Source organism: Mustela erminea, chromosome 8 (assembly GCF_009829155.1).
Source record: "Mustela erminea isolate mMusErm1 chromosome 8, mMusErm1.Pri, whole genome shotgun sequence".
In the NCBI taxonomy this organism is placed as follows: domain Eukaryota; kingdom Metazoa; phylum Chordata; class Mammalia; order Carnivora; family Mustelidae; genus Mustela; species Mustela erminea.
The window spans coordinates 97,352,250-97,372,985 of NC_045621.1; the positions used below are offsets into that span (position 1 = coordinate 97,352,250).

Genomic DNA, 20,736 nt, shown 5'->3' on the forward strand with positions numbered 1-20,736 from the left:
TTTGTGGAAGAGTTTGCCTCCAGCTCTCCAAGATGGACACCCTCGATAGATATCCCTAGCTATGCAGTGTGGATGTTTTGGTTAACACAGACTTACAGAATGTTGAGATACCCAGCTCTGACTGTATTTGAGCCTTTTTTATTAATGCTGAATGTCTCTCTCACTTCCCTCCCTAAACTTGTAAAGAGTTGAAGGAAGCAGATTGTGATTTCATGTATATTTTCTCATTTAGGAAAAATCAATTCCCAAAAGCAGAATGAAGCAGAGCCAAGGCCTCAGACCTGCTCGTCATTTGAATATACCGAAAACACCATTACAAGCGAGCAGCTTCCAGACTGGGGGGGTGAAGGCCCCACAGCTGAGACCCAGGTAAGGGAGTATTGCCCTGATGGTGAAAAATGACTTCCTTAAACCCTTCAACGACAGATTCAATTTTGGCATCAAATTTGTCATTGGCTCAGTGAATAAAAACTAAGGCCCAAGGCTCACCTTCTTCCTTGCATTGTTAAGGAACACCATGGACTGTTGGGAGGAATTGAAATGCTTCCACAGATCTGCCCCTAGGTTCTTGAGGCATGGAAGCTCTGCCCAGATTAGATGTTACACAATGGGCACTCACTTTCCCAAGCCACGAGAGTACCATTGAGAATGATATAATGACACTTTTTCATGACCTTATCCTTACTTTTTTTTTTTTTTTTTTTAACCTTCACCTCATTCCTGTGAGACAGGTAAAGGAGGTATAATTATACCCCAGAGTAGTCAAATGACTTGCCAGTGTCAATGAGACCTGTGTCTCTTCAGTCTCTACCATTTTTGCTGGGAGATCTTCCTCCACCCTGAGATGGCACACATAGGCCTCCTGACATGTGATTGGACCTAGGAAGTTGCTCACAGCTCAGGGTTATTTCTGTTGTTCCTCAGGGTTACGTGGTATTCCCTTCTGTGCTTCCTCCTCTTTACCCCTCCAGCTGGTTACCTGGGCCATATTCACCCTGTTCACTATTTCTCAACTTGTCCTGGGTTGGCCCCTTCAGGCTCTTTGTTGGTACCCGGCAGTGAGAAGGGTGGGGAGAAGAACATATGGATCAATTACCAGAGCTTCCCCGCCCTTCCTTAACTCTTCTCACTCCTGCTGCCTTTGTCTCTTCCGGTCCTTGCATTAGGAGCCCCCATTGCTCTTTCTAGTAGAGTTTCTTTCAACTATGATGAAAAATACCCAGATCAGGCCACATCTTGGGTCCCCCACAACCAATGGGGCCGGACCTTCTTTCAGCCTTTAGCCCCTCAGTATGGACTCATGGACAAGTAGGGAAAGAAATTCTCGGGGCCCATAGCCTCAATTTACAGCAGAGAACACAACTCCAGAGAGATGCTAGACCATATTCAGGGTCTGTACTCAGGAGTCGGGACTAGAACTTGGCCCTCTCCCTCAGACTAGAATTCCATGTCTGACACTCAGAATGGCAGACTCTTCAAGGCAGGAGCCTAGGAGGCAAAAGAGTAAAACAGTGTAGTCTATCATGCTTTAGTTTAGACAAAAAAGTGTTAAAGCAGTGGTTCCCAAACATGAGTGGGCATCAGAACCACACGGAGGCTCCACATCCATTCATGCCATGTCTGACTTGGTACTGATGAGTTGAAGTCCAAATATTTCTAACAAATTCCCAGGTGATGCCGATGCTGCTGGGCCATGGAAAATACTTTGAGAAACCCTGTTCTAAGAACTCTGGGCTTGCTTTGGGAACCGGAGAGTTGAGAAAACCCTAAAGACACCCAGAGTCAGTGGGGGAAATCGTTCAAAAACAACAGGTAGTGACAATGGCAAAGGGGTTCAGGCAAATCCAAGAAAGTAAAAATAATAATAATTACAAAAACAACAGCGGGCCAGGTGAGAGCCTTCCTGCTACATGTGATGGCAGGACACTCCTCACCCAGCATACCTGCCCGGCAGCACAGACACCTCTCTGGGGTTCTCTCCCTCATCACCCTGCCCAGGTCTGCCCACTGGAAAGTTCGTTCTGATTTGAGAGAGTCACCACTGTGAATCGGAACTTAGAAACCTGCTTTGCGGACTGCCAGGGGAAGAAAGTTGGAAGCAAGAGTTAGCTTATAATTCTAGCACCCAGCCCAGGGCCTGGCTCCATTAGGGTTTGTTGAATGGAGGGATGAAGAGATTCAGCTCATCCTACTGCAGAAAGTGTTACTGGGGCCGTGCCAGAACTCTAAGACGTGGGGCTCCCCTAGCACCCCATGAATAGCATCCTTGCTGGACTATCAGTATCCCACATATTGAGCCCCGAAACCTCCAGAGCCTCTCCCTCCTCCTAGCAGAGAATAGGCACTCCACAGACATCTGTTGAATGGGTGAATGAATGAGTCAATGAAAAAAGGAACAAAGGAATGAGTAGCAGCTTGTACTTACAACTCCAGATGAGGGGATTTACATCCTAAAGTGTGTTTTTATGATTTCCTACCGAATGACACCCTCCCAAACAGACTTTAGAAACTTTAAAAGACTGGAACTGTCTGGGATGGGTGGGGAATAACCGGTTCTAACAGGGCAGCCTGCAGACCTAAAAGACATTCTTTTATAATTCTGTACACCAAACTGCAATCCCAGATCTAGGGTTCTGATTCTGTGCACAAAGGGAGATACTGTTTATACAGCATCGACCACCTCAGCAATTCCTGACAGAGCCTTATCGCCACACCAGTGACAACTCAAGGGTCAGGCTGTGTGTACCTGCGAGCAAGAGTGGAGACTGGGTCCTTCAACCCGTCAACCTCCAGTGGATGTGAGGAGTATATAGGGTTAGCAGTAGCATACTTTCCTAAAGGCCCCTGTCCTTTCAAGGGATAGAAGGAAATCATAAATCAGGCAAGCATTCATTCTTTTGTTCTCAAGGTTGATTTTTTTCCCCATACCCTCTGATACTTGAAAGCCAGTGATGAGATCAGTTAAGCAAATAAGCGATTAGGCTTGGAACAGCAGCTCATAATAAGCACTTGAGAAAAATAAGACCCCCCTAAAGAAGTAAGTGTACAAAATGCAGAGCGGGTAGCTATGACGTCTTTCCTGGGCCTGGGACTATGGCAGAGTGGTCAATGGCTTCGTTAGCGCAGCCCTGCACCTGCAGCTCCAGTAAATGGACAGACAGGAAAGGCAGAGCTGTTCTTGGGGGTGGGGCAGTGGAATGGAATTCTGCGCACACGGCGACTGCGTCACAGCCCATCTGAACCGTGTCCCATCCTCGCAGGATCTTCTCCCACATTCGACTTGCGTGAATAATCTTAACGGTCTCGTATTACTTATTTAGGACAAGGTACCCAGAATGTGTGCGTACTCTGCCAGTGCTGGCAGTGCTAGTGACAGTGACCTGGACTATGGAGATAATGGTTTTGGAGCTGGAAGGGCCAAGTTAGTGAAAGCAATGAAGAGCGCCACCCAAGGTAACTTGCGGGAGCACCGGCTCTTCCGGGGCTCCTCTCTCTCCCGGAAGCCGCTGATTGCGTCTTTCGCTGTACTCTGCCTCCGCCCCTACCCTTGATTTTACATCTGAGCCCCACATCTCTCCTGAGATCTAATTTTCTGGTATGTTCAGAAGATTGTCTATGTGCATCAATTTGTTTTCTGGTATAATCTTCATGACATTTCAGTGCCGTCTGTAAGGATTTTATTTCCAAATCTGGCATCTCCCAAAAAGTCTCCAATTGAGTTATCTGAGTAATGAAGGAACGACTAGAAAGATAACTTTGTTCTTAATTACATCCTCTGGCAAGTTAAATCGTCCAGTGAGCCATGGATGGAGTCTTCCAGGCTTTTTGCTAATATCATGCTGTGTAGCTCTGCACCTGTGAGCCGGACTGTTATGAACAGGTCTGTTTATGAAGCTCAAACTCGCTCACTGTACTTTCTTTTTGAATCAGAATTGGCAGCAGAAGAACTGTCATCCCAAGGCATTTAAAAATGTGTATATTCAGATGGCTTTTCCTTACAGCTGTAGGAGGACAGATGAACCCCTAATTCAGAGTGGGATCTGGGGTCCACTTTCCTTCTTATCTACACTGGATTGTCAGAAATATTTCAGTGATGCAGTGGAGAATCATTTTGTTCATGCTCATCAGCTTTTTTTCAAATACTAATTTAGCAATTATATGATGAAAACATGATTTTGTTGTTTGTTTGTTTCTTTTTTAAACAAGACTGATAAATTGCTGTAGGGAAATCCCAGCAACCATGTGTGTTTACAGTTTTCCAAGAGTCTTGGCATTGGGACATATGGGGGTAAGAATAGCCATTAGCCCGAGCCTCCACCTGGTTCCTTGCTTTCTACAAGTTACCAGAGAAGAAGGTCCAATGGTAAAATGATACAAAGGCTTACCAAGAAAAAAGTGATAAAATACCCCTGGCTTTGCAGTTAGGTTGGTGTCCACATTGGCTCTCTGTCTGGTTGTGGCAAAGATGGTGGAAAGGGAAGTCTTAATCAGGGACTGCCCAGTGAAGACACCTAGGGACTGTTGGTCCAGTTCCTCCCTTGAACTTATCGTGGGTCCACAGTGACTAATTTCACCTCATTAACCTTCAGCTGCTTCATCCAAGAATATTTCCAGGGCTCCTTCCAGCTCTAAAACTCCATTTATTTATTGAACAAATATTTATGGCAGGCCTCCTCTGGGCCAGTTTTCCAGCAGTGAGGAACTAGACAAAATTTCCTGCTGGAGAGTAGACAACAGATATGATTAACTAGTGAATGTCTATCATTTGTTGAAAAGAGATGAGTGCTGTGGAGAAAACAAAGTGAAGAGGGGTCGGGTACATAGGGGAGGGCAGGACTGCTGGTGAGAGGGGCAGGGTTCACATTTTAAAAAGCGATCTGAACAAGTCTCACGGAGAAGGTGGTGTTCGAGATTGGAAGGAGGAAAGGAGGAGAGGGAATGAACCGGGAGGCCATCTGGGGGAAGAGCATACTCAGCAGAGGGAAGAGCCAGTGCGGAAGCCTGGAGGCGGGGGCAGCAGGAGGCCAGTGTGGCTGTCCCGAGAGCAGTTTGGAAGGGGAAGGGCTGATGAGGTCAGACAAGTAAAAGGAGCTAGAGCTCATAAGGGCTTCCTTGCCATTCTGAAGACTTTGCTAGACATGCATGGGAGCTTTTGGATGACTTTGAGCAAAGAAGCAGCATAACCTAAGATGTTCCCAAAGGATTTCTCTGGCTACCAGCTGGTGAAGGCTGAAGGAGCAACATCACCTCAGGGGCTATAATTAGTATTAGTCACTCACGCAAGAGATGTTTAGTGGCCGGGGCAGGGTGGTCTTGGTGAAAGGAGTGAGCGCTGCTGGCCAGTACCAGAGCCACAAGATACACATGGCCCATAAGCACTTGAACTATGGCTAGTAGGGCAAGAAGCAGAATTTTTAGATTTTTAGATTTAATTTTTGCTGCTTTCTTAAGAGTTTCTCACCACATGCGGCACATACAACACAGAGTGAGAATGGGCTGATTCCAGATCTAATTAAAAAGACAACACAATTATTGATAGATTAGAGGGTGGGGGTAGAGGAAATAGCAGGGTCTAGGATGGCTTCAGTGTTCGGGTCCTGGAAGGGACAACTCTCTGCTGACTGAAATGGGGAAGGGTTGGGGGTGGGTAGGGTTGGGGGTGGGGGGGAATCTTGCACATGCTCCGTGCTCGCTGCCTGTGGAGCAGGTGGAGATGGTGAGTAGGCATGTGCTATGGGCATCTGGAGCTCAGCAGATCAGGTCTGGTCTGGAAATGTAACTTTGAGTGTCTGCATACACAGGGTCCAGGTGAGGTCAGGAGGGGAGGGAGTGTTGATAGAGGGAGAATCCCATCGTCCCATGTTTACAGGTCAGGGAGAAAAGAGGGAGACTATGAAGGAGGAAAGCCAGGGGAGCGTGGTGTCTTAGGAGGTAGGTAAAGAAAGATGTGGGAGTGAAGGGGGAATTCCTTGATTCCGTATGTGGCTCATGACTCAAAAGAGGGATAAAATCTTCATCTTCAGTTGTCTGTCTCTACCTCTGGCAGTGGGTTTCCAGTGAGGGGCGGAAGGAAGGAAGTGGGAGAGGCGAGGAGGAATGGTCCAACGGCAATTTGAAAACATCTTGAAAAAGGAAATAAGACAATCTGTGCCAGTGAACAAGTGCTAGAATATGAAAAACTTATCTTAGGGTTCACTTTTTTTTTTTTTTAAGATTTTATTTATTTATCCGACAGAGAGAGTGAGAGAGCACAAGCAGGGGGAGCAGTAGAAGGGGAGAGAGAAGCAGGCTCCTGGCCAAACAGGGAGCCCGATCCAGGGCTCAATCCCAGGGCTTTGGGACCATGACCCGAGCTGAAAGCAGATGCTTAACCATCTGAGCCACCCAGGCGCCCCTAGAGTTCACATTTTAACATTGCTTTGTTTGAGTAAGTCCTGCAAAACAATCAGGAATACACAGTAGGAGACACCTAGGGAACCTGGTGAAGAGTGAACTTGTTCCTTTGACTTTTCTTTCTGCCCTTTTCGCAAATGGCAGTGAATCTTAGCCTGGGTCATTTTCTCAATATACTCATTTTGTTTATCCTATTCCCTTGAACCGGAGCAAATCCTTATTTGAGAGGAGGAGCTTCTTCCATTCTGTTGCCCTCAGGGTGAACGGTGCTTCTTTGGATAAGAAGCCAAGGGCTAGGTAGACTAACTCCAGAAGCATCCCACCAGCAAAAAGATGCTTTTCCTCCAGCCAGGCACCTGCCCTCTGCTTTTAATAGTGAATCTGTTGCCAGAGCTCTGTCATCCACACACGCTGACTGAGCCGGCCGCAGCTCAGCCCTGGCTGATGACAGAGCTGCCAGGAAGAAAGAACATGTGCAGACAGCCAGCATGGCCGTGGGCACCTACAGGCTTCCAACAAGCCCTAGGAAGGGGCAGGTAGGGTGGACTCACCACCAGGAACTTTTTAAATGCTGACAAATTGGATCTGAAAAGAAATAGAAATGAATCAGAGAAAAACAGTACAAGGAGTGTGTGTCCTGGGTACACCTGCCAGTCACCATTTTGCCTGGCTTTCACCACGTGAACCTGTGACAGTGTTCTTCCTCCCACCCCCCCTCCTCCCCCCATACCCTGTAACATGATTTTATAATAGAGGTCCCCAACCTGCAGAATGGAATCGCTGGTTGAGCTGGAAGCCTTATGTGGATGTTCTCCAAGATAGTTGTCCTTTCTCAAACACGCCCTCTCTCCCTGGGCCCTTGAAATTTCCCGCAGGTAGAGAGGGGCAGTTGACAGTGGCAATCCGTCTCTCTGTGGCTTGTAGGAAAAGCTCAGTCAGGGATCTCTGCCTGTCACCACAGGCCCTCCCCACCATCCCCCAGCCCCAGGCCACTGCTCAGTCATTAGCCACTTGCCCTGCTAATCACAGCAGGTCCAGGGAGCGGGGGTGGGAGGAGGCTTTCCTTTCAAACACAGTATCCTGTGACCCCACATTCCCTGGTTTCTCCTGCCCACTTGCTTCTTTGAATCACACTGAATGTGGCCTTAGAAACCTACTTTCTAAAACCCTGCCTACAGGCTCATCAAACGCTAAAGTAAATACATGTCTTTTCTTTCAAGGTTAGTTTCTTTAGCTTAATTTTGAAATATGTTCGAAAAGCCTAGGTTGTTAGCAGCGAGCGGCAGGGGCAGGATTTAAGAGCTGGGTAGGTGGCCCAGCGGGTGAGGTTTCAGACAGAAGTTATTTTGTGGCTTTGTTTCCACAGAGCTGCCCACTCTAATTTGCCAAGCTGGGCCTAACAAACATTCCCACCTCTTTCCTGTGGGCAGGGCCTTGACAAGGCATGAGCAAGGGACCGAGGTGGAAAGGGAAGGGGAAAGAGAGCAAACCACCAGCAGGATGTCGGACGAGTCAAGACCCAGGGAGTTGGAACAATGGAGTTCCAGTCGCAGGAGGAAGGGAGGCCAGTGGAGTCTCACCCCTCGCTGAACGTGCTGGACCTGATTAGTAAAAAGTCAAATAATAATCCCTAGCCAATGCTTATCTCCCTAGCTTCTAACTCATCTACCAGGCTGTCCCCCAACCCCCTGCCATCACCAGCCCCACCAGGTATCTCAAAGGCAAAAGGCCAAACTGACACATTTCTTTTTCCCTCTAGAAATCTCTGCCTCCCAGACTCTCTGTCTCAACTGGCAGTCTCTCCATTCCTTTAAGAATATAGTCTATGAAGCTAATTTGCCTTGACTCTTTCTTCTCTCACCTCCTATATTCTGGCTGTCCTGAGATCCTGCTGGCTTCCCTCCCCTTATACTTCTTGAATATTTCCTCTTTTTAACCCCTCCACCCGTGCTCCAGCAGTGCCTTCGTGAACCTACATAGCCTACTGCCTCCCTTTGTTCCTTGCCCACTGCCAGCCCCTTCTCCCCTAAATGCATAATCTCCACCACCTTCATGCCTCTCATATTGTACCTTTTACTGGAAACTCTTCTAGAACTCTCCATTACCCACAGACAAAATCCAGTCTCCTCCTCTACAAGGTCCACAGAACCCATCTTGGCCTTGCCTTTCTGACTTTATATTTTTCCATTTCCTGTTTTAAACTTCATGTGATATCAGACTGCTCCCTTATATCCTGGCTACAGGATGCTGTTATGGTCTTCCTTAGCTTTGCTTCCTTGGTGAGACCACGAAGTGGTCTCACTTCCTGAAATGTCCTACATACCAACACCTATCTTCTCTAACCTTCATATAACTTCTACTTAGTCTTTAAGTTTCAGTTCAGACTTTACCTCCTCCATGGTGGAAGTCTTCTCAGATATCCCTCCATCAGCCATGCCCAAATTACTCTTCCCTATCTGTTCTCCTGTAATGCCCTGAATTTAGTTCTGCCACTAAATTTGAGGTTATACTTTCTTCTTTGCATGTTCAACTCTCTCACTAATGCCAAGATCGCTCCTTGTTCATTTTCTGCACTTAACACAGGGCCTAGCACACCATACTTGTTTAATAAATGTTAAGCAACATCACGAATATTGAATAAAATTGCAACTAACTCATACAACTGGTTAAGGCCTTATTTAGCTTCTCACACACACACACATCCTTCATCCATTTGGGCCATACCTTGTCCAGAGGAAGAAAGACCCAGAGCAGTTAGATACAGCTGAGGGCTGTGCTAGAGAAAGCAATGAATCTTATTGGCTGTGGAGGCCAATAAGAAACTTTTGCTTTCTTACTCCCTTTCAATGGCTCCATGCAGCCTGGCTTGATTTTCATAATCTCTGCCCCCGTTTAGGAGTTATGGTCACAAAGAGTCATTCTTATTGATGAAAATGCATCATACCCTTGAGATCTGAAAGAGACAAATCAAGATTAAGAACTTTGGTTCTTGCCATATTTGTTCTTTGAAAATATCCACTGGTTAGTGGATAAGCAAGATTGGCAAAAGAAGAAAAGCAAAGAAGAGACTTGACCTCTAAACTAGTTCATGTTGGCTCTTTCACCACTTGCTCAGTGTCCACACCAGCCCTGGACGTGGGTGGTTGGGGCCAGGTTAGTGACATAACACTGCTCCCTGGATGCTTCTGATCAGACTACACCTGAAGCTTCATCTGAGTGAGAAGACTGTCAGGTACCCTACACAGTGTCGTCTACTGCCCAAGGCCATACTGTGGGCTTCTCAGCATAAGGAGGCTGAATTGATACTTCTTTGTAGTTTTCACAAATCTACTTCTCCCAATGAAAGCCCATTGGGGTCTATGGAACCCAATTTTGAGCTCACTTTCATGAGCACCCCCTCCTTCCTTGAGCCCCAGACCCTCAAAATGTAATGATCAGGTCATATAAGTAAAGCTTCAGGACCAGGGTCCGACAGCCACCTCATGATGCTCATCCAAAAAAACCCAATTTCCTGAACAAGAAGTACATTTTCTTCCTTTGAAGGTGATTACATTCAACAAATTACAAAGAGCGAAGGCTGTTGAGTTAAAAACAATTGGTTTTGCAGTAATTAGAAAAACACAAGGAAATGATGACTGTGGAACAATATTAAAAGGGACCCTGAAGGGTAACAGCTCCAGCTCCCGGTTAATTCCTCAGCTTGAATATTTAGAGATTCACAACTAATTATGCAGAGATGATGAATTTTAAAAACGCTGCCACCCGGCCTTCCTAAGGCCAAGGACTTTGGCTATTAATAGAGCAATCAGATTTTGCTATTTTATAGAAAATTCACACAAAGTTGTATCTATTTTAAAGTGTTCATCTGGCATATGACTTAAAGATGACAAATCGCAGTAATGTGCAAAATCAGCATTAGGTTAGATGAAATCCGAACTCATTATAATGTCTCCCAAGTTCCCCCAGAGAAATCTCTGGTTTCAGATGGACACTCCATGTAAGAGTTATCCTTAGTCCTTCCTGGAACTTCACTCTTATTAGGTCATTTTCAAGATTTGCTTGATTTTTGACAAGCTCATCCCAACTCAAGGTAAATGGGCACAGGCAATAAAACACAAGGGATTCATCTCCTAGCAATAAACTGCCCCAGGTGACAAATGAAAAGTACTGACCATGACAAGCAGACTGCTCTGAAACCCTTATGGTAGCTAGGGTCTCAAGTTTCTCTCTGTCACCTTTATCCACCATGAGAAAACCAACAGCCCTTTCAGCTGTGCAGATGGGATTTGCACTATGCTGAGGTTTGGGGCTTTCAGTGGGGAGAAGTTTCGTGCACAACAATAAAGGAAAACAGCAAACAACAACAATAAACAAACAAACAAAAAAACATTTGCTTCTGAAAATCACGTGGTCCAAAGGTAACCATGGCGGGGGGGGGGGGGGGGGGGAGGCACTGTGTCTTCAGACAGGCTTGAAAAGGGAGGCTGCGATGTGACCTGCATTTAATTATTGAAGCTGCATATTGTGAGGCCCTTAAGAAAGCAAATGTCATGATGGACAGAATGAGTTTACCCTCCTGTCGAAAGAGCAGTGTGCCGTGGCGAGGCCGTCGCTCAATTAAATTGGACTGCAGGATACAGAGGAGAGGGAGACCAATTCTGGACCCTAATGAGACATTTTGGAGGGAAGAGAAGCCCCCCCCCCGAGTTTGTCACTCTTTGATGGACATTCTCCACACCCCCCATAATTACCACAGCACCCCTAGTGCTACCCTCTCAAGTTTGAATCTTTGGTAACCCAAAACATTTAAACCCGAGCCTGCAAAGTAGAATTGCAAAGTAAAAACCCAATCCCTGGTTGTTGTGGAATCTGTAGGGGGAGCAAATAATACTTAATGCTGTGCAAATGAGCCATCTCTGACTGCCAGGGCCAAAAGAAAGCTGGGTGAAGGATCTGAAGCTAAATATATAAGCAGCAAATTGCATAATGCGTCATTTGGGAAACTGTGTGTCCTCTCAGCCTCACACAGGAGTCGCTTGCTGGGACTCCAAGACAGCCCCATGAATGTGTCTAAGGATGGTTTTTTCATAGAGGTTGTCCGTCATCCAAGTAATACCTTGAGTGTTCACAAGGTATTATGTGGCCCAGGGGCTCTCAAACTGGATGGTTGTGGCCCTGAGACATTTGGCAATCTTTGGAGATATTTGGGGTTCTCATCCTTAGAGGAGGGCGGTCTCCTATCTGATATGTGGAGCCCATGAAGGCTGCTGAACATCCCGTAATGCACAGGGCAGCCCCTAATATCAAAGCATTATCCTGCACAAAATGTCACCAATACTGAGAAGAAGCCAAGGGAAGATTACCCATTAGGCATCAGAAATGGTCACTGAGAAGGACAAGCTGTCAAATATTGGTGCCAAGTTATGACAGCAGCCAAATCCTATGCCTACTCAGCAGGCACCCCAGAACTGGCCCAGCACCTAACTGAGTAGTTAAGATGCCCTTCCTCCAAGGGGCTTTGAAAGGGAAGTTCATGCTTCCTCCTGGGCCTTTCCCACTTGGCTGTTGAACCCATTCCAAGCACCTTAGAGTGTTAGGGAGACACCAACTGTGGAAAATGGTAACACAGAGCACAGATTATTTGAGGCTGCTACACATTAAATCACTTATTAGTATTTCATTTCTATCTCTCTTAGAAAACATGTGCCCCGAGGAGGCGGAAATCCTTTACAGACTTGAAAGTAACTGGAGGACAGTTAATCCTCACACTGCTCTAGTGAATTAGGTAAATTGCAATTAGATGAAAATGAAGAAAAAAAAAATAGCCAACAGGTGTTTGTGTTTCCTTGGGGACCTTAGAGTTTCATTTTTGGCTAAAAAGCACATAGTGACATTTGGAAAGGGCCTCTTGCCAGAACCCTTCCCTCTGAATGGTTAAGACTCAGAAGATTAGCATAAATCTCAGGATTAAAAATGCTGGGGTCAATAAAGGAAGCCCTGTTGAAGAAATGGGGTAAGTAGGAAAAAGAAGGGTCTTAGTGTTCAGGAGTAACTCTTTCTAGAAGTAATTATTATAGTGTGCAAAACAGAGATGCAGTGTGCAAACCTTTGAGGTATGAAGGGAAATGAGATGGATATATCCTAATTATGTAGAGTGTTTTGTTCTCAAACTCCAAGGATAAAGAAAGGGATCATTTCTCATATCCTCCCGTCCTAAATGCCCCTCCTCAACCAGCCAAAAACCTAGAAACATACGCATACTGTACAGCCAAGCAGATGAGCTCAGGCAAAACAAAACCAGAAATGAACAGGGTTCTTTCCCAAGTAGCAATCAGGGGTTTTGCCAAGAAAAGATGTCAAGCATCATTCAGTGAATCACACTACTGGCTGCTCTATGAACTTCTTGGAATCTGGAAACAAAAGCCATGGTCATTTGGTTGGAAGTGTTGGACATGCTCATAACCAGGAGTTAGGACTCTTGGGTTCTAGGTCAGGCTCTGCAAATAGATTTGGTGATTCTGGATGAATAGTATTGACTTTTCTGAGCCTTAGTTTCATAGGCTATATGATGCCCACCTTACCAACCTCTCCCAGAGTAGTTCAGATGTGACATTATATGTCACAAGGCTTCCAGTCTGCAGAGTGCTAAATAAATATGAGCAGTATTTTGTTAAATGGGTTGAAAGAAAGAACAATTCCTGGAATTTAAGATTAAAGATACAAGAGGAGGGGAGGGAAGCACAGAGACTTTACAAACCACAGGCCAAAATAATGGGAAGCTAAAGCCTCAGAGAGGTAAACCTCTCTCATAAATTAGCCAAAATTATACAGTTTCATTGAAGGAAATATCATATTATCTGTATCTGTTGTTAAAATTCAATCGAAGTGAGAAACAGGGTGATTTAAACTTTTCCTAAACAAGCCAAGCAGCATTCTCATTCTTTATTATTTATTTTCACAATATCCCAAGCTATCACTCAGCATCATTGTTTTCAGATTCGATTACATGGGAATCAGAAATACAGTGAGGCTAGATCAGGTGGGAGAGAGTCCCATTTTTAATTAGACCAGGAATTTTATTATAAATGAATAAATCAGCCCACTCTTTTAAGGAATTTAATTAGAAAAGGAGACAGTATCCTTTCCATGGTATTGGCCAAGCTTGCTCTCCATCTTGTGAGAGCAGAGAAGGTTGGTGGTTGGCTCCCAGATTCTCTTGATGAGCTCCCAAAAGCATCTTAAAGAGTCTTTTTTTCACTTTGCTTTTTCACTTAAAAAAAAAAAAAATCTTTATCTTGATTTGTTTGGCCCATCCTGTGCTCTATATAATATGTCGTCTTGACCCTTTCCATCCTGGCATTCCCCCTCTTCTAGAAAAAGCTCAGTTAAGATTTGGTAGAAAGGAAGTCTACAAGATCAATATTTTTAGGGAAAGCCCAAAGCTGTGCTGACATCATTCACTGTACCACATGCCCATGAGATCTTTGAGAGGTGCAGAAGGTCTCAAATACTCAACCGAAAGCAAGCAGGTATCTTCTTGGACCACAACTTACTTACTGATATGGAGCAAGCATCTCCCCTCCCCTCTTTCAGCCTGTGTTGAGCTAGGTATCTTCTAATCTCCACCCCCACCTGATGTTCTATCTCTGTGCACAAATGCTGCAGTCACTTGGTCATTAAGCTTCACACTTCACATCAAGTCTGTCCTGTTTAGGGAAGTTCTTGCAATTTCCCTCTGGTATCATTTTTCAAAATTTGGTCTTATTGTTTTGATCACAGAGGTACCTGCCCAGTCTCTGTGCCTCTTGCCCCATAGAGGGGAGCCATTTGATTGGCTTCTTATTTATCCTCCAGTCTATGTGCTCAACAAATAAATGCAGGTAAATATCTTGTATTCAGAAGGGCATTACCTGCCTGCCCTGTTCAGCATCCTGTTTGGTTTACTTTGCTTCCACCTAACAATATATCCTAGAGACCATTTCATGTCAGTACATAAAAGTCTTCCCATGTTCTTTTGCACAGCTATCCTCTGTGGCTGTGCCATAATTAATTTAACTACTCCTCCACAGAATAGATTTCCAAATTGGACAGTTGAGTCAAAGAGTGAATGTATCCTCAGGGGAGCTGTGCTGTTTTCACATCTGCCTGCAGTGATTGATGTGCCTGGTCCCCCAAAACCTCACCTACAAATTCAAGGTCAAACTTTTGTGTCCTGTCAATCTTACTTGGAGAAACGATTTTCCAGTGTGGTTTGAATCTGATGTATCTTATTAAGAGTAAGGTTGAGAACTTTTGTTTAAACCTATTAAAATGCCATTTGTATTTCTATCTCTGTAAATCATCTTCTTGTGACCTTTGCCCAGTTTTCTATTGAGTTGTTAGTCTTTTCTCATCTCAATTTTGAAGAGCTTTTTAAAGTTTAGGGATAGTATTCCTTTGTTTATAATACAAACTAAATGTTCTTGGTTTTTCATTTGCTTGTGACATCACTTACCATGTTCTTTGCAATGTGAAAGATTTTATTTTCATATGGTCAAACTCATCAATCTTTTGTTTAATGACAAACCCTTTCTCACTCCAAAGTTACAGGGGAAAAATAATCCTCATATTTCCTCTTGTACCCAATATAATTTGGAATTTTGTCCTCACATACAGATCTAACTTCTCAAATTGACTATCCAGTTGTTCTAAGTCAGTTTTATTTTAAAGGAGTAATTTAGCAAAGTAAAAATCGATCAATTTCTTTTATGGCCATCTGTGAGGGAGACAATTTGGTAACTAGGTAAAACAGAGAGATCCCAGTTTCTTCCACTACAGTGATTTAACTAGCCAGCCTGAATCTTTCATCCCCATATTCTGGCGTTTGCTGTGTTAGTCGTTTCACCATCAGGTCAGATTAGTGAGAAAGGATGGTAAGACCCATGTCCAGAAAAAGGAGTGTCTGTTTTCAAGAGCTTTCTGGCTGAGTATACTGTCTTTATATTACTGACTTTTTTTTTTCATTTTATTTGATTTTATTTCTTTTCAGTATTCCAAGACTCATTGTTTATGCACCACACCCAGTTCTCCATGCAATACGTGCCCTCCATAATATCTACCACCAGGCTCACCCAACCCCCCACACTTCTCCCCTCCAAAACTCCTCAGTTTGTTTCTCAGAGTCCACAGTCTGTCATGGTTCGTCTCTCCCTCTGATTTCCTCCATCTCACTTCTCCTCTCCATCTCCCAATGTCCTCTGTGTTATTCCTTATGCTCCACAAGTAAGTGAAACCATATGATACTTGACTGTCTCTGCTTGATTTACTTCACTCAGCATAATCTCCTCCAGTCCCCTCCATGTTGATGCAAATTTGGGTATTCATCCTTTCTGATGGAGGCATAATACTCCATTGTATATATGGACCATATCTTCTTTATCCATTACTGACTGATCTTTGAAGCACTTACATTGCAGTCCTAAACATGTGCAAGAGAAGGAAATGAAATGTGCAAGAGAAGGCTCTTAGACCAATTAGGCAATGAAATCTCTTCTTTGGTAATGATTATGAGTAGACTCAGTACTTTTTAGAAACTCACCATGAATCATCACTACTTTAAGTGCTATAGGGAATTAGGGAAGAAGCATGAGATATGGTCCTCCCCACATGGAGCTTGGAGTCAAGTTGTGGAGAGAAGTTAGAAACTTGGCATATATGAACCCCTATGTTCATAGCAGCATTATTTATAATAGCCAACATATGGAAACAACCCAATGTCCATTGATAGATGAATGGATAAAGAAGATGTGGTACAGATATACAGTGGAATATGGCTCAGCCATAAAAAAGAACGAGATCTTTCCATTTGGGACAGCATGGATGGACCTAGAGGGTATTGGGCTACGTGAAGTAAGTCAGAGAAAGACAAATACCATATGACTTCACTTACATGAGGAATCTAAAAAACAAAACAAACAAAACCAAACAGACTCATGTATACAGGAAATAAACTGTCAGTTACCAGAGTGGCTAGGGGTTGGAAGGTAGGTGAGATAAGTGAAGGGAATTAAAAGGTACAAACTTCCAGTTATAAAATAAGTCATGGGGGTGTAACAACATTTATCATGTGAATCATTTAGTAATGCCTAAAAATACTGAATCAGTATGTTGTACACCTGAAACTTATAGGATATTGTATGAAAATTATACCTTGATTTTTAAAAAAAACCACTAATAAGGCCATCTGCATTGAAAGAATTTCCCAAAAGGATGGTATAAGACCCCCCCATCCCTATGTATGCCTGCCTGTCCCCTGTCATAACTCCTTCTCTGTGACCTTACATCATGAGTTATCATAGGGTCTTACTTCTTCATCAAATAAAGACTTATGCTCCCATTTCAAGTGGAGATCATTTCAAAGTCTGAACTCTGAATCTAAGCTTATAGGGTTATATCCCTCCCTGTGATTCCATGGTACTCTAGTCTACTATGACCATCAAATTTATGTTATCCTCATCCGTCTCCCCTATGTATTTCTTAACAGTGGGAATTGTGACTTTTTATACTGAATCTCTAACACATGGCAAGAGCTTATTGAATTGAATGTTTATTGAAAGGCTGGGTAACTGAATGGTCTATGTGTTTGAGATTGAGTGCCAACAGGGTTACCAGCAAAAAGAGTAAAGTAGTCAGTGTATCTTCTGGGGTGAGCCCTGAAGAATCAAGTTTGAGCAGGCATAAAAGAGGAGAATTTCTCCTATGGAAAGTTAGTGAATTGGGGATTGAAGGGAGGGTCAGAAGAGGGCAGTGACTTGCAGTGACTGCCAGCCTTCCCCCTCGGCAGTTAGCAGAACAGAAGGACATATGGTTTTATGAGAGTAATTTATAATAGAAAGGTGGTGCCAACTGGCAGTCGTTGTGATCTATGTGTGCCAGTGAGTTTGAAAGGTGAGAAGAGGACCAGCACATAACACGGATGATGAACAGGCTTGGATTTGCAGTTGCTCTTCCCAGAATCTGCCCTTAAATTTGAATCTGTCCTACAGCCTTTCCTTAAAAACAACAAACAAACAACTTGCCTTTCTCTCTTTCTACTTCTTCTTCCCATTTCTAATAACCTACAAATTTTGTGTTGGAAGAGAACTTCTAAGTTCTCTTGTCTATCTTCCCTTTCACTGGAATATTAAGTTCCATTAGGGCAGAGAGTTTGTTCTGTGCCATAGGCTCATATAATTCCTGGCATTCAGTGGATATTTATTTGATGAATGAGTGAGTGAATGAATGAATGAATGAATGAACCTTCCTCATCTTATCCTTATTCAGCCTCTGCTTGGATCCCCCATTAGTAGGTAATCTGGATATGCACCATTTTACAAATGAGATTATTCTACTGGAAAAAAAAAACTCTAATTTTTTTTTTAATTTTTTAATTGAGTTTTTCTGTACCATACACTGGTGAGGGAAGAGGGAAGAAGACTCTGTCAACCATTTGGATTGTACAGTATTACATAGGTGGGAAAAATCCGTGCATTGATGGACTGTGAATAAAGACTACACTCTGCATTCAGGAGAACAACATGAAATCCAAAATTGTCTTTGGTATATAACTCAGCAATTTCTGAGATAGTAAATAAAAGAATGAATGCACGAATAAAAGAGGGAAGGAAGGAAGGAAGGAGACAAACAAACAAGGATGGGAGGGAGGAAGGAAGGAAGAAATAGAGCCACCAGATATACTAGAAAATGTTCGCGGATTCTTTAGAGTCAGAAAAATTTGAATTACTCTTTATAATGTGTGGTATCACTGAGTTTCTGTGAGCTTCAGTTTCTCATCCATCAAATAATACCTAACTGCAGCATTTTAATGAGACAGTATATGCAATATACCTTTCTGAAAGGTGCCCTTTCAATGGAGGCTATTGCTATTATTATAAATTAATTTATCAAGAAAAACTCAGTGAAGTGTAGCTCTGGGGTGAAGCAGTGAGATAAACCTGAAAGGTGATCAACCCAGATACTTTACTGGTACCTAAAATAGAGTTAATGGAAGGTTTTCAGAGAGAGAAGGAAAGCACATAGTGGTACAGGGGATCCTTATTCTAGGACCTCCTGGACTTACCCCTTTATTATTGAACAGCACTCATGTGTTTCTGGACATTAAAGCAACACAAGGTTTGAATATTTTGTTTTGTTCAATGTTATATCTCCAGTGCCTAGAATAGTGCCTGGTACACATGAAACACTTAATAAATATTAGTCAAATGAATAAAAGGCACTTGCCCTGAAATAAGTCATTCTCTTCACTAAAAACCCAAAGCATAAATGAACAAATTTTCTGGTACCTTTCTCAAAAGGAAGGGAAAAAAAAAAAAAAAGCTTTAAAAAATTATCATTTCAGTGCCATAAAGTGTCTCTTTAGTTCTCCTTGGAGTGCAAAGTTCACACACATAATACAGTTAAATTACAAATGTTATACAGTATAATACCAGTTGGATCATAAGATGAACAAAATTATGGGCTGAAACAGCTCTTTAAGCTCTGCATTTGTTGAAGAAGAGAAAGCAAAATGAGTTTAATTCCGTGGTCCCAGAGCAAGATGATATTTAGCCTGGATAATGCTCCTGGATTTACAACTAACTATGTTAAATTATACTTTTCCCTTTTTTCCCCATTCTTTAAATTGACTGTTAAAATGTGCCATGATGCTGAGCATTATCTTTGAAAAGAAACTTGATAATGATTTGAGGGGAGGGAGGAGACTTCTAACTCTTCAGGACACTATACCTTGCGTCTAAGAACACCTGTTTCTAAAGTTAGTTTTAAAGGGAAGGTTGATATTTTAGAGATTCTCTGAAAATCATGTATGCTTCTAGAAGAAAGAATCTCCAATCAATGTTAAGTTGAAGTGGTAATGATAGGCACTCTTGTCTTGTTGCTGGTTTTTAAAAGAGTTAATTCCAAAGTTTCACCTTTAGAATAATGATGTTCATTTCAACTTTTTGTTGTTGTTCTTATTTTTAGTAGATTAACTTTATCAGGTTACAGAACTTTTTTTCTTAATACTAGTTAACTAAGAAGGTTTTTTTTAAAATTTAATTATGCATTCGTGTTGATTTCTTTTTTTTTTTTAATTTTTTTTATTTGACAGACAGAGATCACAAGTAGACAGAGAGGCAGGCAGAGAGAGAGAGGAAGAAGCAGGCTCCCTGCTAAGCAGAGAGCCCGATGCGGGGCTCAATCCCAGGACCCTGGGATCATGACCTGAGCTGAAGGCAGAGGCTTTAACCCACTGAGCCACCCAGGTGCCCCCCATGTTGATTTCTTATCAGAAAGTATATCTGCATCTATTTTTACCTTTAATCACTTAATGAAGTAAAAGATAGTTCTTTTTTTTCCCCTTTTTTTAAACTTTTATGTATTTTTTAAAATTTCTTTTCGGTGTTCCAGAATTCATTGTTTATGGTAAAAGATATCTCTATATTTTAAAAATTCAATCAACCAGGATTAAACCAGCCTGATCCTAAACCAGATTAAGATAAAGTTAATCTATCTGTAACACAGTATATTCTATATATATTGAAAAATTCAGTAAGTTGATATTTTGCTAAAGATTTCTGCATCTATATGTATTAACCCATTTATATACTTACTATTATTTTATTTATTATTAATTAATTTTATTAAATGGGTTAAAATAGCTCAGTGCTGTTATTTTCTTATGCTTTCTTTGTATTGTACTTTCTTGTACCTTACTACTAAAGTAATACTGGTTTCATAAAATAAGTGGAGAGTATTCCCTCTTTTCCTGTTTGTTTGTTCTTAAGAACTTATATTAAGTTAGAATGATCTAATATTTTAGTAAGTGTGAAAACACTTATATATAAATATATCTGGGCCAGATACATTTTTTATTAAGATTATTAATGATTGCTTCAATTTCATTAATAGCCATAAAACGTTTCAGGCTTTCTATTTCATCTTCTGTCAGTTCCGATAAATAATATAAATTTGTATGGAACTGTGGATCTTTAGTCTAAGTTTCCATGTTTATTGGCATATACCAGTTGATTGATTTTATCTATTTAGTTCCTACTATATATGTGGTTATATACCCCTTTTTATTAATAATATTAGTTAATTAACTGTTCTCCTTGTTTAAATCAAGCTTACCAGTGGTTTGTCATACTTGTCTTATCCAAGAACTGATTTTAACCTTTTTAAACCTAAGATTTTTACTTCCTATTTTATTGATTTCTGATCTTATTTTTTATCATCTTCTTCTTTCATCTTGGTTATATCATCTTATTCTTCTTCTAATTATTTCACAAGAATGCATAGCTTATTTATTTTTTATGTTTCTATGTT

General features: G+C 42.3%; 1 protein-coding gene across 12 annotated transcripts in view; it reads left to right on the top strand.

The window, feature by feature from the left end:
• The window catches only part of NCKAP5 (NCK associated protein 5), a 970,240-nt gene that overhangs the window by 915,497 nt on the left and 34,007 nt on the right, over positions 1 to 20,736 (top strand). For 9 of the 12 annotated variants that reach the window (XM_032354091.1, XM_032354093.1, XM_032354100.1 and 6 more), the window contains 2 exons: positions 233 to 369; positions 3,321 to 3,453. In XM_032354091.1, coding sequence (XP_032209982.1) covers positions 233 to 369; positions 3,321 to 3,453 — 270 coding nt within the window. Of the gene's footprint in view, positions 1 to 232; positions 370 to 3,320; positions 3,454 to 7,823; positions 7,994 to 20,736 lie in introns of those variants that run through there. The other 3 variants (XM_032354099.1, XM_032354102.1, XM_032354101.1) reach the window with 2 other exon arrangements.